This window comes from Larimichthys crocea, chromosome XXI (genome assembly GCF_000972845.2).
Source record: "Larimichthys crocea isolate SSNF chromosome XXI, L_crocea_2.0, whole genome shotgun sequence".
Taxonomy (NCBI): Eukaryota; Metazoa; Chordata; class Actinopteri; family Sciaenidae; genus Larimichthys; species Larimichthys crocea.
This window is the reverse complement of record NC_040031.1, coordinates 12278253-12300964: the sequence shown is the minus strand read 5'-3', so window position 1 is coordinate 12300964 and position 22712 is coordinate 12278253. Positions and strand designations below refer to the sequence as shown.

The following is a 22712-nucleotide window of genomic DNA, read 5'->3' as shown; positions in this document are numbered from 1 at the left end:
GGTAACGAACAAAATGTGTGTTTACAATAGTCTCTAGCGTAATGTGCAGACAACATGGTGAAAAAAAATGGGATTAATTAGGTAATTCCTTCAGAGATTCGTTCACTTTCTCTCTCAGTATGGAAACCAGATGCAAATAGGAATTCATTTGGCATGATGACTGTATATAAAACACAGGGGAAGTGTAGGAACATTGCATCGGCAAACAGAGCCAATGTTTTTTTTGACGTCTGTTATTCATCATATTGGAATGAGAGCACAGCATTGTACTGTATAATATTACATACCTGAAATGTCTTTCAGCGTGTATATACATTTTATACTTTTGTTTCACGGTGCTTTGCGGAGTTTATCTTGATTGAAAATGACAAAACAGCAGGCAAACTTTCTTTCAACTATTTTTTTCTTCTTCTCTAAGATAAGTATAACTATGTCTATAACAATCCAGTTAGAGCTGTAGTGGTAATTGCCAAATCCAATATTCTCAGCTAGAGCAGTCAGACAGCGCATATTTCCAACCATGGTTGTGCAATTGTTTCATCTGGATCTTGATCCAGATTTGGACTGAAAAACCCCCAGAGACAGGCAGTAATGGAGTATGCAGTAGCACATGTTCACTCTATGTTCAAACCTGCATATTTCAGGTTGTTGTTTTGTTGTTAAAAAAGGACACAAAAAGTCCAATGATCGCATAATGCCATTACAATTAACATGTCAATGTGTGGAACACTGACCAGTATCCTTACATGTAGTGTAAATTACTTAAAATAAATATATCATTGTGTAAGAGGATTATATGTTTGATACTCTTCACCAGCATGAATCTTTTTTGCATGAATAAGTTAATTATCTAATCACGAGATGATGATGTGGCACTGCATCAGACATTGTAAATGTACAGGTGTGCTCACACTCTCCACTTTACCTGACCAAGACCGTCTTTGATCCAATCATATCTCCATATTTAAAAATATGTGTGTGGGGGTATTTATTTGTTGTTGTTGTTTTTAGTGCATCTCTACATAGCACCTGCAATGAATTTAGGGGACACTATTTTCTTAGCCAGTTGCCTGGCAACCCCACAGTGACCAGCACATAACCTCCCCCCTGTAAAACCAAATGTCTCTGTTACACATCAAACAATAGTTGATGTGTTGATCAGTGAACTTTAGAGACGGTAGTTGGTGGACTTTGTTACCTTCTGACACACCCAGCCCTGCTGTCTCCAGCCTTTATGTTAAGCTAGATAACAAACTCGATATGTCACTGGAGGGAAAGTATATCGACCGATCTCACCAGGAAAGTGAAAAAAAGCATGTTAGTTAAACATATTAGTCTCTCTGAAGTTAATGAACAGGTAAACAGATGGGAAAGATACATCCTTTGTGGATGCAGCTGATGGAACAAGTACTCTGATGTTTTATTTAAGTAAAGGTACCAGAGTCCATCCATCATCATCATTATCTGTAACCGCTTATCCTCATCAGGGTCATGGTGGGGCTGGAGCCCGGACAAGTCTCCAGCTCATCACAGGGCACGAGAGACAAACACAGAAAGGGCCCGGCTGAGTTTCGAACCAGGAACCTTCTTGCTGCACCACCTTGCCACCAGTACCAGAGCCATGCCTTCAAAACTCTACTTGAATGCATACTACAGTTTTAAATCATGTAGGGATAAACCTGTAAATTTAAACCTTTTATTTATCCTAACCTGGAATGCATCATATTTAATCTGTTAAGTATATTTTGGATTATTAATCTGAACTCGAAAAGTAACTAGTAACTAAAAGGTACAGTGATTTGTCTAGAAGATAATCATACTACAGTAAATGTACTTAATTACTTTCCACCACTGGATGGAGGTAATAATCATGGATGGGGGTTGGACATTTTTGATAAAGATGGATAATACAGTAAAGGAAGGAAGGGAGGGGGGTTACCTCCTGTGCACATGGCCGACCCAGCTACGCCCCTGATCAGTCATACTGTATCAGGGATGAGGAGAAAAAAAAGGGGGAAGATAGCACAAAGAGAGAAGGGAAGAGAAAAGACAGGGGGAAGGAGGAGGTCTGCGTAAACCCCGCCTCCGGTCTCGGATCCTCTCGCAATCCTTCTTCACAGCCTCTCACGTTGAGGATAGAGAGAGAAAGAGGAGAAACAAGGAGAAGGGCGCACGGAGAGAAGAAGAAGAAGAAGTAGAAGAAAAAGAAAAAGGAAGAAAGAAGAAGGGGAGCAGCGAAACGACCATGGCAATATCCAAAACGTCTCAGCTCGAGATAGTGTCCGATCACAGCGCACCTCTACCACCGTCGACCACTGCACGGAGCATGCAGTCGCACAATAGAACAGAGTCCAGATGAATGAGGAGCTATACCTGGGCCGCGGACAAAATGAGGGTCATCTTCATCCAAAACGCCGGTTTCGTCGCAGCTTTCTCGCCTTTCAGATGTGGGTCGGTGATGTTGGCAGCGTTTAGGACGACAGACAAGGTGAACGAGCCAGAATTAACCAGATCAGATAGATCATGCCAGTCAATTGAGGAGTGAGGAGATCAGACCAATTTTATTTTTGATTATTTTTATTTTTATTTTTTGTTTTTTCTTTTTTTTTATTGGGATAGAGCTTGCACATATATTATAGCCAATATATCAAGTGTGTTCAGTTTTCGGCATGCTGCCTGCTGTCGACATCTGAATACATTTTTTTTTTTTATTACAAAATTGGCACTAGAATGATTTTTTTATCCAGTGATATAGGACTATGTATCAGGTAATTATAGACAGATAATGTCTTTTTAGACCCTTTTTGTGCTTAATCCGTAGTAGATTGATTATATAGCGATAATAACATGAATAGGTAGGAGGAGACATCCTTGTCCACTTTGATCAAAGCCAATTGATCAACCAAGACAATCTGGAAATGTTAGTTTCCACATGTAATAATATGACTAGTAGGCTACGCGTTATTCCTTGTAATTTATTTATTTATTATTACTATTATTAAACCTATAAGTATTATATTATCAATCTGTTTTTAGGTAGGTAGTTTTGAAATATTTAACAGTGGGAAGGTTTAGTTCAACGCTTCCCTAGTGAGATGGAAACCGCTTATTTATCACCCCACCGGGGGTCAACCCGTCCCGAGGCCCAGAAAGGCCAAACCTCTGCGGGCAAACCGGCGGGGGGTGACCTCTCCCCTCTCCTCCCTTCTACTCCTCCACCTCTACTTGCCGGCAACTCATCAGAAGAGACCCCGGCAAGCAGTGATGGACGGAGAAACTCGGGCGTGAAGAAACACCATCACAAGCACAACCTGAAACACCGCTACGAGCTGCTGGAGACGCTGGGAAGAGGCACCTATGGCAAAGTCAAGAAGGCCATTGAGAGGCACTCCGGCAGAGAGGTGAGCCCCCCCTTCCCCCTTAAAGCAGCTGTAAACATCTGTCATGATGCTTTTTAGTGGGTCCACACTCTTCATATACATGCATCTTCTTGTAACGCCCTTTAGTAGCCACTACAAACAACACTGCTTTTCTACTAAGTGCTTTGTTGCTCTTGGAGGCGTGTGCATGTCATTCCCTCCGGGAATTCCCCCAGTGCTCCAAAAATAAGGGCCCCATGGGGACACAGAGCTGTGGCTGCACACGCCTTGTCCTACGCGGGGCCTCACGACCGGATGCTGGAGTGCAAATCCGGCTACTGACTGACTGATGTGACTTCAGGGATCCCAGTAAGCATCACTGAAAGCAACAGTCCCCCCCTCCAGAGATAAAACAAAAGGCCCACTCACAATAAATATTTAAAGGCATCCTTTCAGTTTTGTTTTTATGTTTTACTGTGTGGGTGTGTTTGTGTGAGTCAGACAACCACTTTCTGTGTCTTTAAAAAAAAACCAAAAAACCAAAGAAGTTTTTTTGGCTGTCTTCCCCATAGTAAACACGCCATCTGCTGCTGTGACGTCTCAGACCAGCACATCTCTCCAAATATTTTCACGTGTTGGCAAAATTTGACCTCAGAGCCCATTTCTGGCAGGACATGAGGAACTTTCCATTGCACTGAGAATACCAGGGGTGGGGAGGGGGGGAAACTTAGTATAGGTCAACAATGTCCCCCCCCAATGATTTCATAGGTCATTGCAAACAAATGCTTCATAGGGGGAACCATAAACCATCCGGTAGCATAGCTTATGCTCTCTCAGACTGTCCAACTTGACTCCTTGTCCTTTCTTCAGTTTCTTTGTTTTCTTTTTCATTATTGCCATGGCAACAGCTCTAATGTGTTTTACTTTCTGTAGCGTTTTAACGTTGCGCAATATTGTCCAGAAAGGTCAAAACAGCTTGTTTTGACACGAGTAAGTCTGATATACTGTTTCCTAAAACATAATTCAACTTGTTGGCATCTTCTTCCACTCTGAAATGAATTGTTTGAATGAGTAGCAGCCATTCACACGGGTTCTGTGTTTGTTTACATTTGCAGCATCTCTAAAACTTGCTTTAAATTATACCCTGCTGGCATTGCTTACATATCCTGACCGAAACCTTCAAGAAACTGCATGAATAACGGTCAGTTTATTGGGCACACCTATCTAAAACTAATGCAATCCTGCAGTAAATTCTACCATCATGAAGATTATAACGTTAAGTTATAGATATAACTTTGGGGGATGTAGTTGAACTGCCGTTGAACTGTGTTTTATTCCAAGGAGAGGTGCTCTCTGTTATTTATGCTCCCTTCACTGATATAAATGGGGTGGACATAATAAAACGTCACCTGTCAGAATACAAAAAATTCTTTGTGGTTCAAAACTCCGTGACCTTATGTCCTCCTTCCTCCTGTAATCTGCTGCATTCAGACTTAAAATAGCACATCAGTAAAGTATAGGACTTCCTTGCACCGCTGTGTTTTCACGTGGGAGTTTGTATATCTTAGGGAAGTCCTTTGAGACTCAACGCCTCTGCACGTGGAGTACCAGCAGAAAACAGACAGACAGAGCATGACTTGTCGGTCACTTCACGGGCCACGTGTGTCTGGCACTGCGTTGCCGGAGTTTACTTGACCTTTGACACTAAAGGTAGTCCCTTGCGTCCATATGGCAGATACAACAGTGCGGTGGTGAGACTGTTATGCAATCATCTTGACTTCCCTGTACCCTTTTTTCCTGTTTGGTTGCACGAAGCAAATGAGAAGAGCAGAGAGAGCAAAGCGAGGAGACAGACTGAGGAAGTTCTGTGTGTGTGCGCACATGTGTGGAACGAGCTAAAGGCACACGAGGAAGATTGATTAGATGTGGGCACATACAGTGTGTCAGCGAAAGTGGAACTGAGTGACTGTCTGCTTTAATCTGCAAAGCCGTATGTTGTACTGCTTGGCAGCTCCGTGGAAACCCGACATTATATGGACTGCAAGTGATCATAGAGCTCATGGATCGGGATATGTAACACATGCACAAGCTCATGTGTTTGTGCACGCCTCGAGAAGATGTGTTTCATGTTTGTGTACTCGTGAGGAACAGACTGTGACTGTGTCCCATCTAAGTGACTATAGTGAAAAGATTGTGGTGACAGCAGGGCCTTAAATGAGCAGTGACACATAAAAGGCCATCCACGGCAGGAAATGAGATTGGAGGGGAAGGTTAATATCCTGTATAGGGGATTCATCACAGACAGGGGGGGGTGGCCAGTTAGCATAAAGACACAGGGAAGCCCACCACCATAACAAGAGAGGGACGGCCTCGGTTAAAGGGGTTAGAGAGCCATATTAATATGAGCTTAAAGCACCAGATTACATCACTCCCCAACAATGGATTCACTGGAGAGGTACGCTAGAGGGGAAAACACTGAAATTCCTCTGCTATATGTGGTGCCGTTGATGAGGTATTATGGTTCCTGGCTGTGTTTGAGAATATAGTTCTCTGGAAAAGTGACGGGCCTCTTCCTCCCACTCACTCTCTCTTTCTCCCTATCACTGAGTCAGACACACACACACACACACACACACTCAACACAACAGATGATCATGATCTTTGGAGAACGAAGGGAGAGGGTGAGCTTGTGATGAATACTTCATCTATTTTAATGGCCTGAGAAAGCGCAGGAAGATGTCAGGCTCCAGTGAAGCGAAACATGGACTTTCACTTCAAACAAGCTGTGTTGCGGACAAGAATAAGAGGGTGGAGGGGCGTCCAAAACGAGGCTCGACCCTTTTTACCTGACCGTGGGGTCAGCGTGGGCAGTAGTGCAGTGCCTGTTTACTGTGAGTGACAGTAATAGGGATCCACTTAAGGACAAGGCAGCCAGGCCAGCTGGCAAGTGGCTGATCTGCAGTCCTGTTTAATGATCCACATCGGGGTCAGGGCAGGGGAACATGAGGAGATACATAAGAGATACCTGGCTTTGTCTCAAGCCCGATGTGGGAGAGCTGGCTCATTCAGTGAGTTAGCATACAGCGTGGAATTAAGATTATGGCTGTTAAAGATTGATTACTATCCTCTTAGGATAGGAAAGTCATTTTCGGGGGTTTTTAGGCGGCAGTTCCACAGAGAAAGTTTCCTTGCCTTTCTTTGCGTCTGACTTTTGTAGGTCATTTCTCAGTTGTTGCCTTTAAATTAAGGAATCCCTGAATTAATTCCTGCATTAAATCCAGGAAGGTGATTCACATTCGGCCTCAGTCAAAAAATGTTAACTCACGTTTTGGGGATCAGCGATAAAATCTTGATGAATTTGATGAGGTAAAGGAAAAACATCAGTGTTAAGACCCAAACGAGTTTTTACCAATTACGAACGCAGCATGTGGACCCCCTGGACCCCATTTTGTTTATTATGGTATCATTTCTTTAAATTCTATGCAATCAGGGCATGCTCTGGAAGGGAACTATTCCGGTTTGGGGTTATTTTTATTGATGTACACGGTAATTAGCTTGGCACTCGCTACTGCCTGTGGTTTCTGCTGCATGGAATAAAGCTGGGCTCCTCAGAATACTACCGCTTAGCTAGGAGAGGACAAAAGTTTAAACTAACAGAATTCAGAGCGAACAGACTCTATACAGGCCCCGATCAAAGCGAACCCAGGACTCAATCCAGAATGTTTAGGCTACAATTATAGTGACATGTGCTAGACTCTCGATTGGTTTATTTGGAGGAGGCCGCTAACCTCTCATTTAAGGAGTGCAAGGCTAGAGGTTTGAATGCATCCAGTTGCGGTGGACTCGTACCCCGGTGGCATTGTCATGACAGTGAAAAATCTTCAAATCATGTGTAGTTGTTGACTGTTGAAGCTCTTACAGCAGGGCTGTTGGCAGGGCAAGTAGACTGAATCACTTCCTCAACCCCTGCTCCGCTCATTCTCCCGATTCCTCCATAAAACTCCCAGCAGGCCAGTTTTTCGGGCTATTTCAAAAGTAGGCCACTGTTGTTAATCAGAATGACTAAAAATAAAACGATGGAGCAGTGATTTAATATCTTCTCAAGGACTCTTTGACAGGGAAGGCAACGCGCCCGCGAAGGTTACCGCTGCCATCTGATTCACGGAGGAGCACGCTGACTTCTTTCGAAGAAACACTGAACATTTAACATCTTGCTCACTTTTTATTCACGGAACCTGTGTTCCTCATTGGTGTCCAGAGAATGAAACCTGTTGACTTCGGTGAACCCTAACACCACCATGTGGTTTACATTTGTGGTTGTGAGAGAAATGTCTCCGCAACTGTTGGACTGCCATGAAGTTAAGAGATTCATAGCCCCAACGGGATGAATTGGAATAAGAATTTGACTATTACCAAATACTTACAAATCTAATATGCTAAGCTAAAATGATGATCATGGCATGCGTTGTCATTATTGGCGTGATAGCACCACTGTGCTCTAGCGTCGCTGTAGCATCTTGATTTCTAACAAGCTGCCTTCCACATTTCCACACTGTTGCTATGGAAACATCATGTTTCACCATGTGAATCTGACTTCTCATCTCTCTGTTAGAGACAGACTAGGGGGGCCCATAGAAGAGACCCAGTCCAAACAGTGACTAATACACAGTGTAAATGTAGGCCCAGGCCCTGTTAAGAGCACAAAGCAAGCCACCATTATGGGCCCATGGTGTGTCAGGTTGTTTTCCTCAGAGAGAAGCACCTTCATTTAGCTTTCATATAGAAAAGAGTAAATTACACAGTGTGAGATAAAGATGACACCTCCTCCTCCTCCTCCTCCTCCCTGTTTAACTCATCTGGCTGTCATGCCTGCAAGGCCTGGTGATGAGGTCAAAGTTTGCAGGGTCTATGAGAGGTAAATGAGATTGATGAAGTACACAGAGTTTATTAGGGAAAGAGATTCAGCCTATAGTGAGTTGCGTTTACTGAGACATCACATGGTGTACAGTATGTACTCTGCAAGCCATGCCATGTACTTTTTTTAAAGTTCACTGATAAGATAAAGAATGTGACATAAATGTGTTGTCCTTCAGTCTTGTTTGACGGTTTTCTTTGGTCATGTCCCTTCACACACACACACACAAAAAAAGGGGGACAATGTGTTTTAAATTTTACGTTGCTCAAAGTCATCTCATCAGACTGCTTTCTTTCTATCCTCTGTTTACAGGTGGCTATCAAGTCAATTAGGAAGGAGAAGATCAAGGATGAACAGGACATGGTTCACATCCGCCGTGAGATTGAGATCATGTCATCCCTCCGCCACCCACACATCATTTCTATATACGAAGGTGAGAGGTCTGCTGTGTCATCTGGAAACACACAAACGCACACACACACGCACACACGACAAATCATACACGCTCGATTGACTCGAACACACAAAAATAAAAACACACATGTCCAAAAATCACCCCGCCCTCAGCTCATTCAGCACTTGTGGCCAATCTGCAGGATTGTCATGTTATGACATGCAGATGTCATAATAAGACCTGGACTACAGCTCTGGGATGTTATTCATCTTCTCTGCTCTGTCTGGCTGCCTGGGCCAGTAAAAGTCTGGACGGCTTTGATGGTGTGCATCTGGATGTCTCTAAATGTGTGTGTGTGTGTGCGCACGTGTGTGTTGAAAGTTTGTGTGTGTAAGAGGGGTGGTATTCTAAGGGATTGCCTCTCCCACATCTAAGAGGTCTCATCTCTTGTCTTCTCTGGTCTTGATCTCAGGGCCAGACATCTGCTGATACTTAGAGACAAATGCAGCTGGGAACCAGACTGTACTTGTGTATCTGTGTGTGCGTGTGCGTGTGTGTTTGCACGTGTGTGTGTCCGTGTATATGTGTGTCTATGTATGAGGGTTTGTGTGTGTATAGCTAAGAAGACACTGGATTGACCTCAGTCACCCAGGCCTGCACCCTGTGCTATGCAGAGGGAGGAAAAGCCTTAAGCCTTCCCTGGAGCAACGTCAACATATATCTACCCCAGGAAGCAAAATATCAAAGCCTTCCAGTCAGGCTTAAACGGCTCGCATATTTACTCCTTTTTTTTTTTTATATGAGTCCTTTAGAATGACCTTAACCTCACTGAAAGAAAACATAGATTAGAATTAATGGCGAGTGTAAAGGTTGAACAATTCCCATTGAATTCTTTCAACATATTACTTGCAATTAATCATCCCTTATTGCGCAGGCAATTAAAGTCACAAGGCGCTGCAGTGTGGGTTGGTTTCATATGATTTGCGACTTGTGACTATTTTTATGCCTGTGTCAACAAAGCAACAGTTTGAATGACCTTTTTTTTTCAAAATAGCTGCTGTGGCACAATGAGAGCCAGTTGTGCGCCACTGCCCAAACTGGTTTACCCGCTGTCCTTCAGTTTCAAAGTCCCCATATTGTTATCAGCAACGTGAATAGGTGACAAACATTGCTATTTGTTATGGGAACGTGCCAGTAGTCAGCTGGAGGGCTAAAGTGCAGGAGTCGGAGAATGATTAAAAGGACATCCAGGTTTATAAATGCCAAGGAGGCTGTATGTTGTTCCTATGTGTGCCGCCTTCCTTTATAAGCCGCCCCGGCCCACTCGCTCCGCCAACAAACTCGACCAGACTCATCGCTCTCGCTCTTTCTCCCTCAAACCCAGCGTTTACTGTTGTGGCCTGGCCTCCACCCAACCTCGCTTTAGAGATATATAGGAGGCTCCGAGATTTGTGTATCCGGCAACACCCTCTTCAACAGCCCCTGCTAACTGCCTTGTGTGAAGCAAAGCTGAACCAGATGTGTGTGTGAAGATTGATTTTTACCACTCCCTCACATTCTGCATCCATCAGCATGCTGTGCGGGGATTTTGCACTCCGCTCCTCAGGCATAACTAAGTATCCCCCTTTTTAAAATAAACAGTCAACCCCCGAAGAATGCTGTAAATGCAAAAATTGATACGTCCAACTAAAATGCTAATAATCATAGACAACATTGACACATATTTTATGGGAAATGCAAGATTGACACTATAACTAGCCGCTGGTTAGCTCAATCTAATTCCTGCACATTTACCGTACAGACATGAGAATGGTTTCAATGTAACTCTCAGCAAGAATAGCACAAGACATGAGAATGGTTTCAATGTAACTCTCAGCAAGAATAGCACAAAAAAAAAGTCAAACTATTCCTTTATGAGGGAAAAGGGATATAAGGAGGTGATATAACAGACCAAACCAACAAACCATTCGCCCTGCTGTGAGTGAAGAGCCACGATTTTTTATTGCATTCATTTTACTGCATTCTCTAATGGTGACATAAGCCTAGATAGTAATTGAAACTCTGAAGACTCTTTTGTTATGGTAGCTCAGCTCAGTAAAGACCAATTCAAGAAATAACCTGCTGAGTTAATCAGCATTAAACACTTAAATCAAGAAGTTTCCAGAGCTGGCGTGTTCATTATCTACTTTAGTAGTACTCATCTGTAATATATTTTGCAATAGCTCTGTGCCTCTTGCCTCATATGCAAGCTTGCAGCAGTGCAGTGGTCTATCATCAGTGCAGGCAATAGGACACTAGGTGCTAATTAGTCAAATGTGAGGGCCTGACCTGTGAACAAAAGCCCAATGAGTGACAGCAAGGCTGTAGCAGCGGCTGACTTACCCAACGGGCTATAACAAACCCGAGTTATGTAAGTCAGGTAATTACTTCATCACCAGGGGTCAAAGGTAAATGGGAGTGCAAGCTGAGAATTTGCTCTCCAAGCGCAACCCTACCACGAATCACGATGAATGTCACCCCAGGTCACCGCTCTATCCACCAATCAGAGGGCTGGATCTGTTCTGCCCTCGCGGGTGCTTGGCTCACATCCCCGTCTGTTCCTTCCCGAGCAGACAGACAGTCGCAATCAGGGAGCATTACCATCACTCAGCAACTGTGTGTTTTTGTAGGGGATTATATCTTAAAAAGAACCCTGGGAGGGAGGGTGAGGAAAGTAGTGTGACAAACTATGAAGGTGTTCACTCAAGGGTGCAGAAAGCAGAGGCCCTCACCCCCGGTGACCCTGCTGTGTGGGAAAATCAACCCACACAATACGGAGCAACATGGCTGACTGTGTTGTTGTCATCTCCTCAGTATTTCCTCGGTTTTTCTCTCTCTGTCTCTCTCTCTCTCTCTGTCTCTCTCTCTCTCTCTCTCTCTCTCTGCCTAACCATTTTCATTCCCTTCATGCCAAGGCGCTGGGAGAGAAGCATTTTGCCAAGTTGAAATTATACACCAGAAGGCTAAATACTGAAACAGAATGATATGTTTGGTGGCTGCAGTTGGATAGTAATGCATTACAGTAACACGACTGTAATAACATTACTTTCTCCAGTCACCAGATGTGTGACAAGTCACCATTTTATTTCAAATGATACTGTAGGTTAATCTACAAAAAAAAAAAAAACATTTTAATCACGTTGTTGTCACTTGTAAAGTCGACTGAAGATGAATAACCCAGTTTCATAGACTTATTCTTGGTTTGTTTTAGTCATATACAAACACACAAGTCTGTCACTACTTTGTCTTTAATGAGTAAACATGAATTTGTTAGATTCTCTTATGATTCACACACAGGAATGCATGACAGAGTTGAGTTTTACTGGTTCTCTTCAAACAATAGCGGGTTGCTCTTACTCGTGTTGAGTCATGACAAAACATTACTTTTTCTGATTATTTATGTGACCGGTTCTGGTGTGAGACGAAAAGGAAGTGGCACTGTGTCGCCATAGGTGTTATATAACATTAAATATAAACAATAATGTGATGTGTCAAGGGCAAACCTCCGTCTGCGAGGCTTTATCTCTTTCACTCGGTTCCTGCTTTCTGTCTGTTTTCACTGCTCTCCACTCCGCTCCGGTCTCTGAGGAGTGGGCTTGATTGAGTTAACAGCCCCTCCCTGCAATGTTGTGAAGGAGCCAGACACATGAGGTGGGGTTTGGGTGATGTAACTCTGGTGTAGAGATGGAATATGCTTCTCTGGAATTTGAATTCCTGTTCCAGAGAGAGTAGGCTGTGAACTGCTTTACTTTTCTTTTCACATAATAATGTCCATTTGTGATTTTAGCATGATGGAATGAAACTTGTGTCCTCCCCTCTCTTATTGCTGTTAATATAAATGTATTTTCTTGAAGGTGGATATTAATGTTCTCTAATTGCTTTTCTTATCGTTTCTCAGTGTTTGAGAACAAAGACAAGATCGTGATTGTGATGGAGTATGCCAGCAAGGGCGAGCTGTATGACTACATCAGCGAGCGCCGGCGCCTGAGCGAGCGGGAGACACGACACTTCTTCAGACAGATAGTCTCCGCCGTGCACCACTGCCACAAGGTGAGAAAACCCACAACCGTACAATACTCATTTTCTTGGTCACCTTAAATCCATCTTTGCCTTTCTCACACACGCCCCAGGCTTTGTTTTCCAGGCCAGAGCATGCTCATTTTAACATTAACCATGCACCTCCACAGTCAGCCTCATGGCCAGTTAATCTGCGAGCCCTACACAGTATGCTTTTCTTGGCGTGCTGGTTTTAGGGAGTCATCTGTTTCTGAGTTAAGATGGAACACAGGCCAGTTTAATTCAAGCTTACGCTCCGATTACAGTGCACCAAACAGGTCCTGCATTAATTCTGTCCTCATCTGTTGACGTGCTGATGGATGTCCCAAGATACCCTCAAAGCTTTTCCCCCTAGAGGTTTAGCCACGCCCTTGTCAACCCCTGTTCCACACCTCACTAACCCCAATCAAAACCTCAAGGGCTTATTTGGATGGGCTCCCCTCTTGTCAAGCTCTTCGCAGCTGGAGATAGGGATGATGTCATGGTCCTCAGATTGGAGAGTCCCAGACAACCATGAATGATGAATCATCACTACCAAGCACAACCTCCCGCCGGGTGGGGTGGTGTGAGTCACTGACACAACAAGCAAGCAACCATTTCTTCCCCTTGTGCACACCAATCAGGATCATGTGAACACAAGCTCCTTGGCAAGCAATAACCAATAAGAGGTGCCATGTAGGACGCAGCCCTGGGTGGGGGAAGTGATGGATGAAGTCACTCCTCCACATCTAGGCAGTGTTCTGTCTGTCTGCATACCACATGTTAATTCCAGGGTTTTTTTTGTTTTTTTTTAACCCCAAGGCTTAACAGGATAACAGCATAGTTGTTTTTTAATCCCAAGATGTTGTGAGAACATCATTCATACAGGGTGTTAATTACAGGATCATGTTTATGTGACACATGTGAGTCGATTTTAAAAGGAAAATCACAGCAGATGTCAGCATAAAGACCCTAGAGGGGACAAGACCAATTAAAGAGTACTAGACCAACAGGCTGCCTTGATTTCCCCCGAGAGCCACAAGCTAGGGTTGTCAGAGTAAATCATCTCTTAATACAATGGACTGTTTATTACACGGCTCCATCTCTCATGAATAATGGATTGATAGATGAATGAGTCATTACTTTACTTATTTCTCTTTGTCTTTCAGAATGGGGTGGTGCACAGGGATCTGAAACTGGAAAATGTGCTACTGGATGAAAACTGTAATATTAAGGTAGGTTTGCCCCTTGATCTTTGATGCAAACTCAATCAAATCCCTTAAATGATCTTTGCATGAGAGATTAACGGTCACATCACATGGCAGGGATAAAATTCACCCATACCCCTTGTTTCTACAGATTGCTGACTTTGGGCTGTCCAACCTTTACCATAAGGACAAGCTGCTGCAAACTTTCTGTGGCAGCCCACTCTACGCTTCACCAGAGATTGTCAATGGGAGACCATACCGTGGCCCAGAGGTGAGGCTCAGTGAACCACACAATGACAATGACTCAAACCTGAAATCTGTTTGGCTGTGAAATTAATTTCCAAGACATGATTTCCTTTTTTATGTATCCATCATCATTATTGTCCTCCCAGACTGTTGTGTGTGTGGTGTGAAGCTCTCAGAACTTTCACCGTATGTAGCTCTCTTCATTATTATCTCACTAGTGATTATCATCACTTAAGCCAGACACAAAGGCTTTATTTTCTGCCTCTTTGATGGGATTACTATTAGTGTCCAGTCAAAGGGAGGTCTCTCTTGCAGCGCCACAGTGGGTCAGTTCAAATGCTGTCTGCATCCCTCCCCTTTTCCTACGATGTCTACGGGTCTTTTTGAAGTGAGGAACCCCGGACGATAGTTTTTTTTTGCTCATCTCAATGGGATCGGAACGAGCTCCACAGCCTCAAAGAGACGCTCACGGTCAAAGTGAAATAGTTTTGGTGAAAGAAAGAGTGAAAATGTCTACCCGAAGCCACATATCTGGCAATTCCAGAGTCATTCCGAAGGGCGTTGTCTTTAAAATTGCATCAGTTACATAAAACAAAGCAACAGAAGGGGGAAAAAAAAAACCTTGCATTTTTAGATATTCAACTCCAAGCATTCAATTTAGCGTAATTCACTATAATTTACTCCAGAGTGCTAAAAACTACAGCAGTCCGATTGCAATCGAAATTACAGAACCCTGGTTGGGGTGAAGCCACAAATTACAGCAAACACAGGCAACGAAAATAGAACACAACAATAGTGCATGCCCTGTCTCGCCCTGGGGAATGGACCAATGGCAACAGGAGAGTGAAACATTCTTGATGTGGGTCCAGATCCTTAGAGGAAGTACACCAGCTCCCTAACTGGCCCTATCTGATTTCCTTTTCCTAGACTATGTCTCAAAGCTTCAGCTACTGACACCAGAAGCACATTCCTCAGGACATCTCATCCTCCCTTAAATCACACACAACACATTCCCGTCTCTGTCACACACATACACACAGACAGGTCATTTACTGATCACTCGTGTCTCCAGCTCGTCGTCAGGGGCCAGGATATCACTCTGCCATCTCTGCCGGACTCATTACCCCTCTTCCATTCCCACCACTACCCACATGGCTCTGCACCTCCTCACGCCCCATACGCAAAGTCTTATGTAACGGTTTTCGAAAGCCACATTGCATTAGGTCGGTGGTCAGAATGTGCTTTCTTCTGCCTGACGAAGCAAGAGAGAACAGGGTAGGGAGGGGTGGATATATATGTGTGTGTGTGTGTGTGTGTGGAAACAAGCCATTTCCCACCAGATTATTGGCATTTGTCATAACTTCTATGAAAGATGCGCCGGGGAACCACTGCAGCGTCACAAGCTCTTCAACAGAGATGTTCCTGTGTGAAAAAGTGACTGTGGTGCTTATTAATGTCAAAGTAAACTCGAGATCATAACTCTGAGGTCTGTTTTGATGTTGAGCAGAGCTGAGCTCATTCCACAACATTCATTCTAGTGCCATGAATCACTAATCAAAACAGGACCGGGGAGGCTGCATTTCCATGACATAACAGCGGATCTAACGCACCTCAGCTTTTTGTTTTATTTACTCTCTGCGTACAGTACGCTTAATAAACTGTGTGTGTGTTCTTGCGTATGACTGAATGAATTAGTTTAAGACATTTTTTTTTTGTTTTCATCAGGTGGACAGCTGGGCTCTGGGGGTGCTGCTGTATACCCTGGTCTATGGGACCATGCCATTCGATGGGGGAGACCACAAGAACCTCATTCGCCAGATTAGCAACGGCGAGTACAAAGAGCCCACACAGTCCTCAGGTACTGCAAGAACCACTGCTTCTATTTCTACTGTTTTTTTAAACACAACTAGTCTTAGTACTCTTTATAAAGCTAAATAAAATATACAGATAGAGTCAGTGGGGTACACCATTTGTCAGACACAGAAACCATTGACCCCTGGCGATCTGTCTATAAATTGTACAGAACTCCTTTTATGTAAACTCCAGAATATACTTCAGTCCATAAACTGTTGAATTGAAAATGGATCAGATGGATCAGAGTGCTCTCAATGTACACATATAGTAGAACCTGCACAATCCATCACGTGTGATACTCAATGTCCTTTTTGACCAGAGAGTATAAAGAAACTCAACGGTCCGACTGGAATGCAGAAATCCCATTGAAAATTAATTTTCTCTGCAGAACAGAGCAAATGGAAAATAGTTTTTTTTTCTTTAATTTCTATTCATCATTACTGAGGTCTAAATCTTATTTAATTGCCCCCAAACAGTCACATGGTGTGGATTGTGTTGTGTTATTTATCTGAGGGTGCATTACTGTGGTTTACTCTGAATGATGGAAAAATGAGCATGTGAAATGTTTAGTGACTAAAGCACTGCTGTTATTTTTAAACTGAATAATTGCGACATCGACCAGTTCCAGCATCTTTGAATTAAGACTTAAGTATCAAACCTGAACTCCATTTCGCTTTTAAGTACTCTGTAAGTATGTTGGCATAAGGTGCCTTACAGATTGTTCTTATTTCCTGCTAGATGCCCGTGGACTGATCCGCTGGATGCTGATGGTAAATCCTGAGCGCCGTGCCACAGTGGAGGACATAGCCAACCATTGGTGGGTAAACTGGGGCTGGAAAAACAGTGTGTGTGACTGCGAGACTCAACGTGACCATGGAGGCTCGCCCATGCTGGCCCGCTTCATCGACTGGCAGAACCGCACTGAGCCACGTGGTTCTGCAGCCAAAGCTGCAGCCATGCCCCAGCTGCGCCAAAGGCCCAAAAAGTCCAAGAAGGAAAATGTTGAGGGAGGACAGACACACTGTGGAGCGGAGGACAAGCCAGGTCTGAAGAGACCCAAGGGGATACTGAAGACCAGGGTTACTGAGGAGCAGCAGTCTGCTAGTCTGGAAGAGGTGGAATTGGGCCAGGCAGCTCTGCCTCAACAAGCCGAAGGGGGAGAGGAAGCCTCGAGCCCAGATCGAGAGGAAGAGGAGCCGACTCTAGGGGGAGGCTCGCCAGCCAAGATGGTGCCGTCTCTGCCCAAGAAAGGCATCTTGAAGAACAACCAACAGCGGGAATCAGGGTACTACTCCTCACCAGAGCGCAGCGAGTCCTCCGAGCTTTTAGGAGGTGCCAGTATGTCTCTGCTAGCCACCTCCCCGCCAAAGAGAGTGATGGGGAGAAAGGGCATCTTGAAGCGAAACGGCAAGTACTCCACCTACAGTGGGCCTCCCTCAGCGGCAGCGGTGGCTGGAGTCCTCGGTGAGCCTCCTCCCTCAACTGACTCTGGTCTGTCCCGCAGTCAGAGTCGGCCCTCCAGCATAGTCGGGGAGGACAGCTCTGTCCTGTCCCTGTCACCCAGCTCCCTCAGTGGGGCTGAGTGGCATCCCTCCACCCCCCACCTCCGCCCAAACATCAGGGCCTGCGTCTCGGCTGAAAACCTGCTGCAGCTCGCCAACTTCAAGGGCTTCCAGGCAGCCCCGCCTCACCAGGGACCCAAGTTCAGCCGTGGCCCGAAAACGAAAGGCTCCCCAGGGGACAATGGCAGCTTCTCCTTGCTGGGGGACCTGGAGGACATGACTCAGGTGTACCAGCAAGCCCTGGACATCAGCAGCAACCTCACCTAACAGATGGGTGGCAGAGAGAGAAGAAGAAGCAGATGGAATTGAACATGACTGTGTGTGTGTGTGTGTGTGTGTGTGTCGTGTGTGTGTGTGTGTTGCGCGTGTGAGTGTAAGCGTGTATGTGTGTGTGCGTGTGTGTGTGTGAATAGGTATCTATGGGTGGCATTAACGACCAGTGTGTTACTGGGATACACCTTTTGGGAAGTCGCGGTCTTCCAAATGGGGATGAAATCTTGATGGAAATGATATGTCTACTCACGCACACACACACTCACACACACAGATGTACACACTTAGGTGCACTTCTCTGGCCAGAGGAAATTTAGTTAGGGTTTTGTGAACAAGAGAGAGAAGGAGCTGGCACAATACAATGCCACCCAGTCTGCTTTCTTGGCCCGCCCATAGACTTTGCTGTGTTCAACATGTTTACATATTCAGCAAGAAGGCAAGTTAGAATCACAAACGCAGCAACCAGAAACTGGTTGGCTCTCCTTGTAACACCACCCATTTTTGAGTTTGAGTTTACAAAAGCACCTTAAAACTCACACAGAGCACATGCTTTTGTGATCTTTACTTCCTTAAAAAAAAAAAAGAAAGAAAGAAAGAAAAGAAAAGAAACAAACCAGGGTCTTGTTCCAAAAATAACTGACATTGCTGATTATTTATTAATATTTTCGTAGCTTTTAGTTTTAAGTGCAAAACTGGTGGGCGCTGGCTGTTACTGGAAGAGTGTAAAGCTCCTTGTCTCCAACTCTTTGTGTGGAACTGACATATATAATTATGTTACTCAGCGATGAGAAACATATATATACTCAGCATATATAAGTATGTCTGCGCTTGTAAAACACGCAGGCAAATATACCTTCATAAAAGCGTATGTCCTATATATGTGTATGATACTAGGGAATATGTAGGAAGTGCCTTTTTTGATTCATAATTAAAAAAAAAAAAATTATGTATGTCATTTCCTTAAAGTGGAGGGAAAAGCCAGCCCAACCTGTCACCAGTTGTGCTTCTTTTTAATGATGTTTGTGAATGTGGAGAGACCCAGGGCCTTCAGCACACAGCTGACTAGCTTTACTTGTTTTTGGGGGGGTTCAGAGGTCAGTCTCAGATAGTTGAGATCAAACAGTCTCGTCTCCTCCACCCCCTCCGTTCCTTCCACGAGTAGAACCACACACAGATATGCCAGAATCTATAGGGCCGTCTCGAGAAAGACCTCCTCCTCTGTGTTCTTTGTCAGTGTTTAAGCCTGAAGTCTGGTTTGTCAGCAGTTTAGGTGGCTTTGGTTGAGCACAGTTTTAGCTGGCAGCACCAGACATCTGCAGGGACTCACCTAGTGGGACATTAAAGTGAAGGGAGATGGTGCAGACAACACCTCACAGTCCTGGAATGTGCCTGGTTATCTTAACCTTGGTTGGTTTCACATTTTTGAGGCTACCTGATAAAACAGGCTGTTTAGTGAGATTTTTTTTTTTTTTTTTTTTTGCCAAAGACACATAAGGTGGTTTTCATTGTCACATGAGTTAATATTTTACCCAAAGTTCTTCAAAAGAGCCAAGTAAGGTAGTTTGTTTTAGCCTGCTGATGACACAGCAAATTCCTCAGACAAAAGCTGGAGACGTGTTAGTGCTAGAGATCTCTATCAGCCCCAGCCTGACTCAGCACAGGTGGGCTCTGCGGTCGGTGCTCAGCCCTCCAGCTGTGTATACTAGTCTGTTATGTCAACCAAGCACAATTAGCCAGCTATTGTTTTCATTTGACAGTAAGAGAGAGGCAGCGTGTAGAGATTTATAGCTAGAGGGAGAAGAAAAGAGTGTGAAAGAGTGATGCGCGGAAAGGAGGTGAGATTAGAGAGGACTTTCCTGTAGGAAAGGTCAAGGGGTTAGATTTATTTTTTCGAAAGGAATTGTAATGTAGAATAGTGAAAGTAAAGGAAGTGAGTAGGAAGAGTAGATGGAAAGTTTTTGTTTGATACCAAAGATGTGATGAAGCTTTGACATGATTCAGGGGAATGGATAGGTCACGGACTAGTAAGAGTCTTTGGGAATGTTCTTTGTGTAGGGAATCCCCATTGGTGAATGAAATCATCCCCACATTGGCTTTCCCTCACGTTTGTTTTATTTTTCTTTTTGGAGTTTTTTATTTTAAGATGCTTGGAGGCTGTTGATACAGCTTGACTTGAGGGTCAGTCGGTGGCCTTAGAAACGGTGTTCAAACAGCAGCATAAAAGTGGGAGAACGGTGACTGACATCATCCAAAATACCAAATGATGTGGACGGAAAACCATGCAGTAGATGACCCCCAAGGAAACAGATCACATGCTGAGAATGTTTCCCTCTCGTGTGAAGGAAAGGTCCTGGGTATGGATTCAAATGAAAGACCCGTTGCGTATTATATTGCATTTTATTGCCTTTTGTATTGCATTTTATTGTCAACTGGATTTACAGTGAGAAAATTATACTATGTTAGTATTTTGTTTTATTATGCTTCTGTTTTTGATTTTCCAAAATATAAGAAACTTTATATTGATTGCTTTATGTTATGGCAGAAAATACTTCCTTCCTCGAAGTATTAGAATTTCAGAAAGGAAAAATCTGATCTGACGTTGGTGTAGTCTCAGTTTCCCCCGTGTTTTGATCCACTCGGCTGGTGAGAAAAGCCCATTAACAACCTCCAATTGGCAAAACTCAACTCGATTGGAACAGGGAAAAATGCTGAAATTGGATTTCCACCTCCACCAAAGCAGGGGAGCAACACCAGGAGAAAAAAAAGGAAATAAAGCAATGGAAAGAATCTGATGGTGAAACTTTTAACTCTGCCAAACTGGAATAACTGGTGCATATCTGTTAGTTAGCAGAAAGTCTAATCATAGGAAAACTTGACTGGATATTGTTATGACAATAATAATAAATTAGTATTATTATGTTATTTAAGTATTATTTTTGGTTATGGCTCATTACTATTGTTGGCTGTTGCCACAGGTTTTTTTTTTTTTTTTTTTTCTGTTGGTGATCCTGGACTGCCAAGGTGGATTAAGTTGCGTGCCTTTGGTATCTTTTATGAACTTTTTTTTTTTTTTTTTTTGATAATGAAAATTATTATCAATGTGTTTTTATACTTGTATTTATTGGTGATCAAGCCATTTAATTTGTTGTCAAAAAATACTCCCTGTTCATGCTTTGGCCTGCTTTTTTCGGACTGCGTGTCGTGTTCGGTATGTACTGCACACAAAAATCTAATTTGTTTGTTTCAACTTTAGAGTGGTGTCATCTCATTGTGAAGGCAGTGGCCAAGTGTGTCATTTTTAAGAGTAACGAATCAAAAAGAAAATCCTGTAAAATGTCTTAATTCATCCATCCGGGTGTATTTCTACTCAACACAATGCCTCTGTAGTACTGTATCAACTCAAATAAATGGATCTTGAAAGATGAACGTGTTTGTTTCCATGCTGTGTGTGGTCATTTAAGTTTACAAGAGAGCTCTACAAGTTAAACAGTCACATCAAAGTGTAATTAGGATGTTCTCATGACAAGAAATCCCCCCCACACACAGTCTAATATTGAAGTATATGACATCCAAACACTCTCCATCCCATTCACAAAAAAGGCCAATAGGTCAGTGTTGACTTCCAAATATTATCTGCATGTTGGTTATTTATGTTTGAACCAGTGGTTGAGTTAGACAAACAAATATAGACTCAGACAATACTACAGATACTTAATCCACCGTTCTTCTCCTTACAGTAGGGAAAACTATTACTGGATGTCCTGATTTCTTTTCTGTGTGTCCTGAAAACCCACATTCATCCATGAAGGGCATCAGCAGTGGTGATCCACATCGCAAAAGGCTTTCTATTTTCGTCCCTAACTCTTTAATGAATTAAATTAACCGATGACGGCAAAAGGTTGGGGTCAAAACAGCGAGCTAAAAAGAGTACAGGTCATTTGACTCAGTTTGAAAGAATTTGTTAAAACCATCATGGCCTGCTCGAATCAGGCAGCGAGCTGAAATCAAAGCGGTACTACCAACAAGTATGGGACTATTTGTGGCACTGAAATTAGCCAATGTTTCCACACAGTCTCAGCTGTTAAATTAACTTGATGGATGTTAAAGTGATACTCCACCCAAAATCTGTTTTATAAGCATTTAAAAGTCATTCCCTGTAGGCTTGAAAGGTGGCTATAAAAAAAAATCTTGCAGTATTGTCCCTCGCAGAGCACAGCAGTTCTGGTCAGCTTGTCGGTTACAATAAATTCCAACAGTGACCAGTTTTCTCAGTGGAAACAAGCATAAAAACATCAGTAGAGAGTTTTTAAACCACCTCTGCAGAATAATCCATTTTAGCCACTGTCCATTCACATGCTTATAATGTTCCAAATATATCATGTTTCGGCCAAAACGTTGTTAAAAGCTCAACTTTTATTTAACGTCTCACTCTGTCAGGCTCGTTAGGAAGCACACACATTAGGTTGTGCACATTGGAGAGCCCTCTTCCTGCTATTGGTCAGGAGAGCTGAATGTCTCAAGTTTATCAAGGAAGTAGTTTTAAGAGGGATGCCAGTAAAATACAATAAGACCAACAAAGGAATAAGTTTCAGGTTTTTTAGGCCAGCCAATGATTTATCTAAGATAGAACAGCTTTTCTGGGAAGAACACTGCAAAGTAATCTACAGGCCAACTCATGAGCCATGCATGAGGAATGTGACAAAAGCAACCAGTATTTATTTATCCAAATTTTAGCCAAAATATAATGATTCAAACATACAGAGTGGAGACATTTCTATTGGGGCCCAGCGTCCTGTGTTTCACACTGGGGTCCTCTTGAACATAGGT

General features: G+C 43.4%; 1 protein-coding gene across 1 annotated transcript; it reads left to right on the top strand.

Annotated features, from left to right (window-relative positions):
- The first annotated feature begins 1879 nt into the window (after positions 1–1879).
- nuak1b (NUAK family, SNF1-like kinase, 1b) lies at positions 1880–21308 on the top strand. The gene is made up of 7 exons (XM_010748695.3): positions 1880–3401; positions 8587–8707; positions 12606–12757; positions 13912–13977; positions 14102–14221; positions 15922–16054; positions 16789–21308. The coding sequence occupies exons 1-7, from the start codon at positions 3096–3098 to the stop codon at positions 17877–17879; spliced, it is 1989 nt and encodes a 662-aa protein (XP_010746997.1). The 5' UTR covers positions 1880–3095; the 3' UTR covers positions 17880–21308.
- Positions 21309–22712: the final 1404 nt, after the last annotated feature.

What these genes read in the sequence shown, in the direction of transcription:
- nuak1b (XM_010748695.3), top strand. Translation starts at nt 3,096, where the DNA reads ATGGAAACCGCTTATTTATCACCCCACCGGGGGTCAACCCGTCCCGAG. An exon ending in CCGTGCACCACTGCCACAAG is followed by an intron (nt 12,758 to 13,911) that starts GTGAGAAAACCC and finishes TTTGTCTTTCAG; the next exon opens with AATGGGGTGGTGCACAGGGA. An exon ending in GACCATACCGTGGCCCAGAG is followed by an intron (nt 14,222 to 15,921) that starts GTGAGGCTCAGT and finishes TGTTTTCATCAG; the next exon opens with GTGGACAGCTGGGCTCTGGG.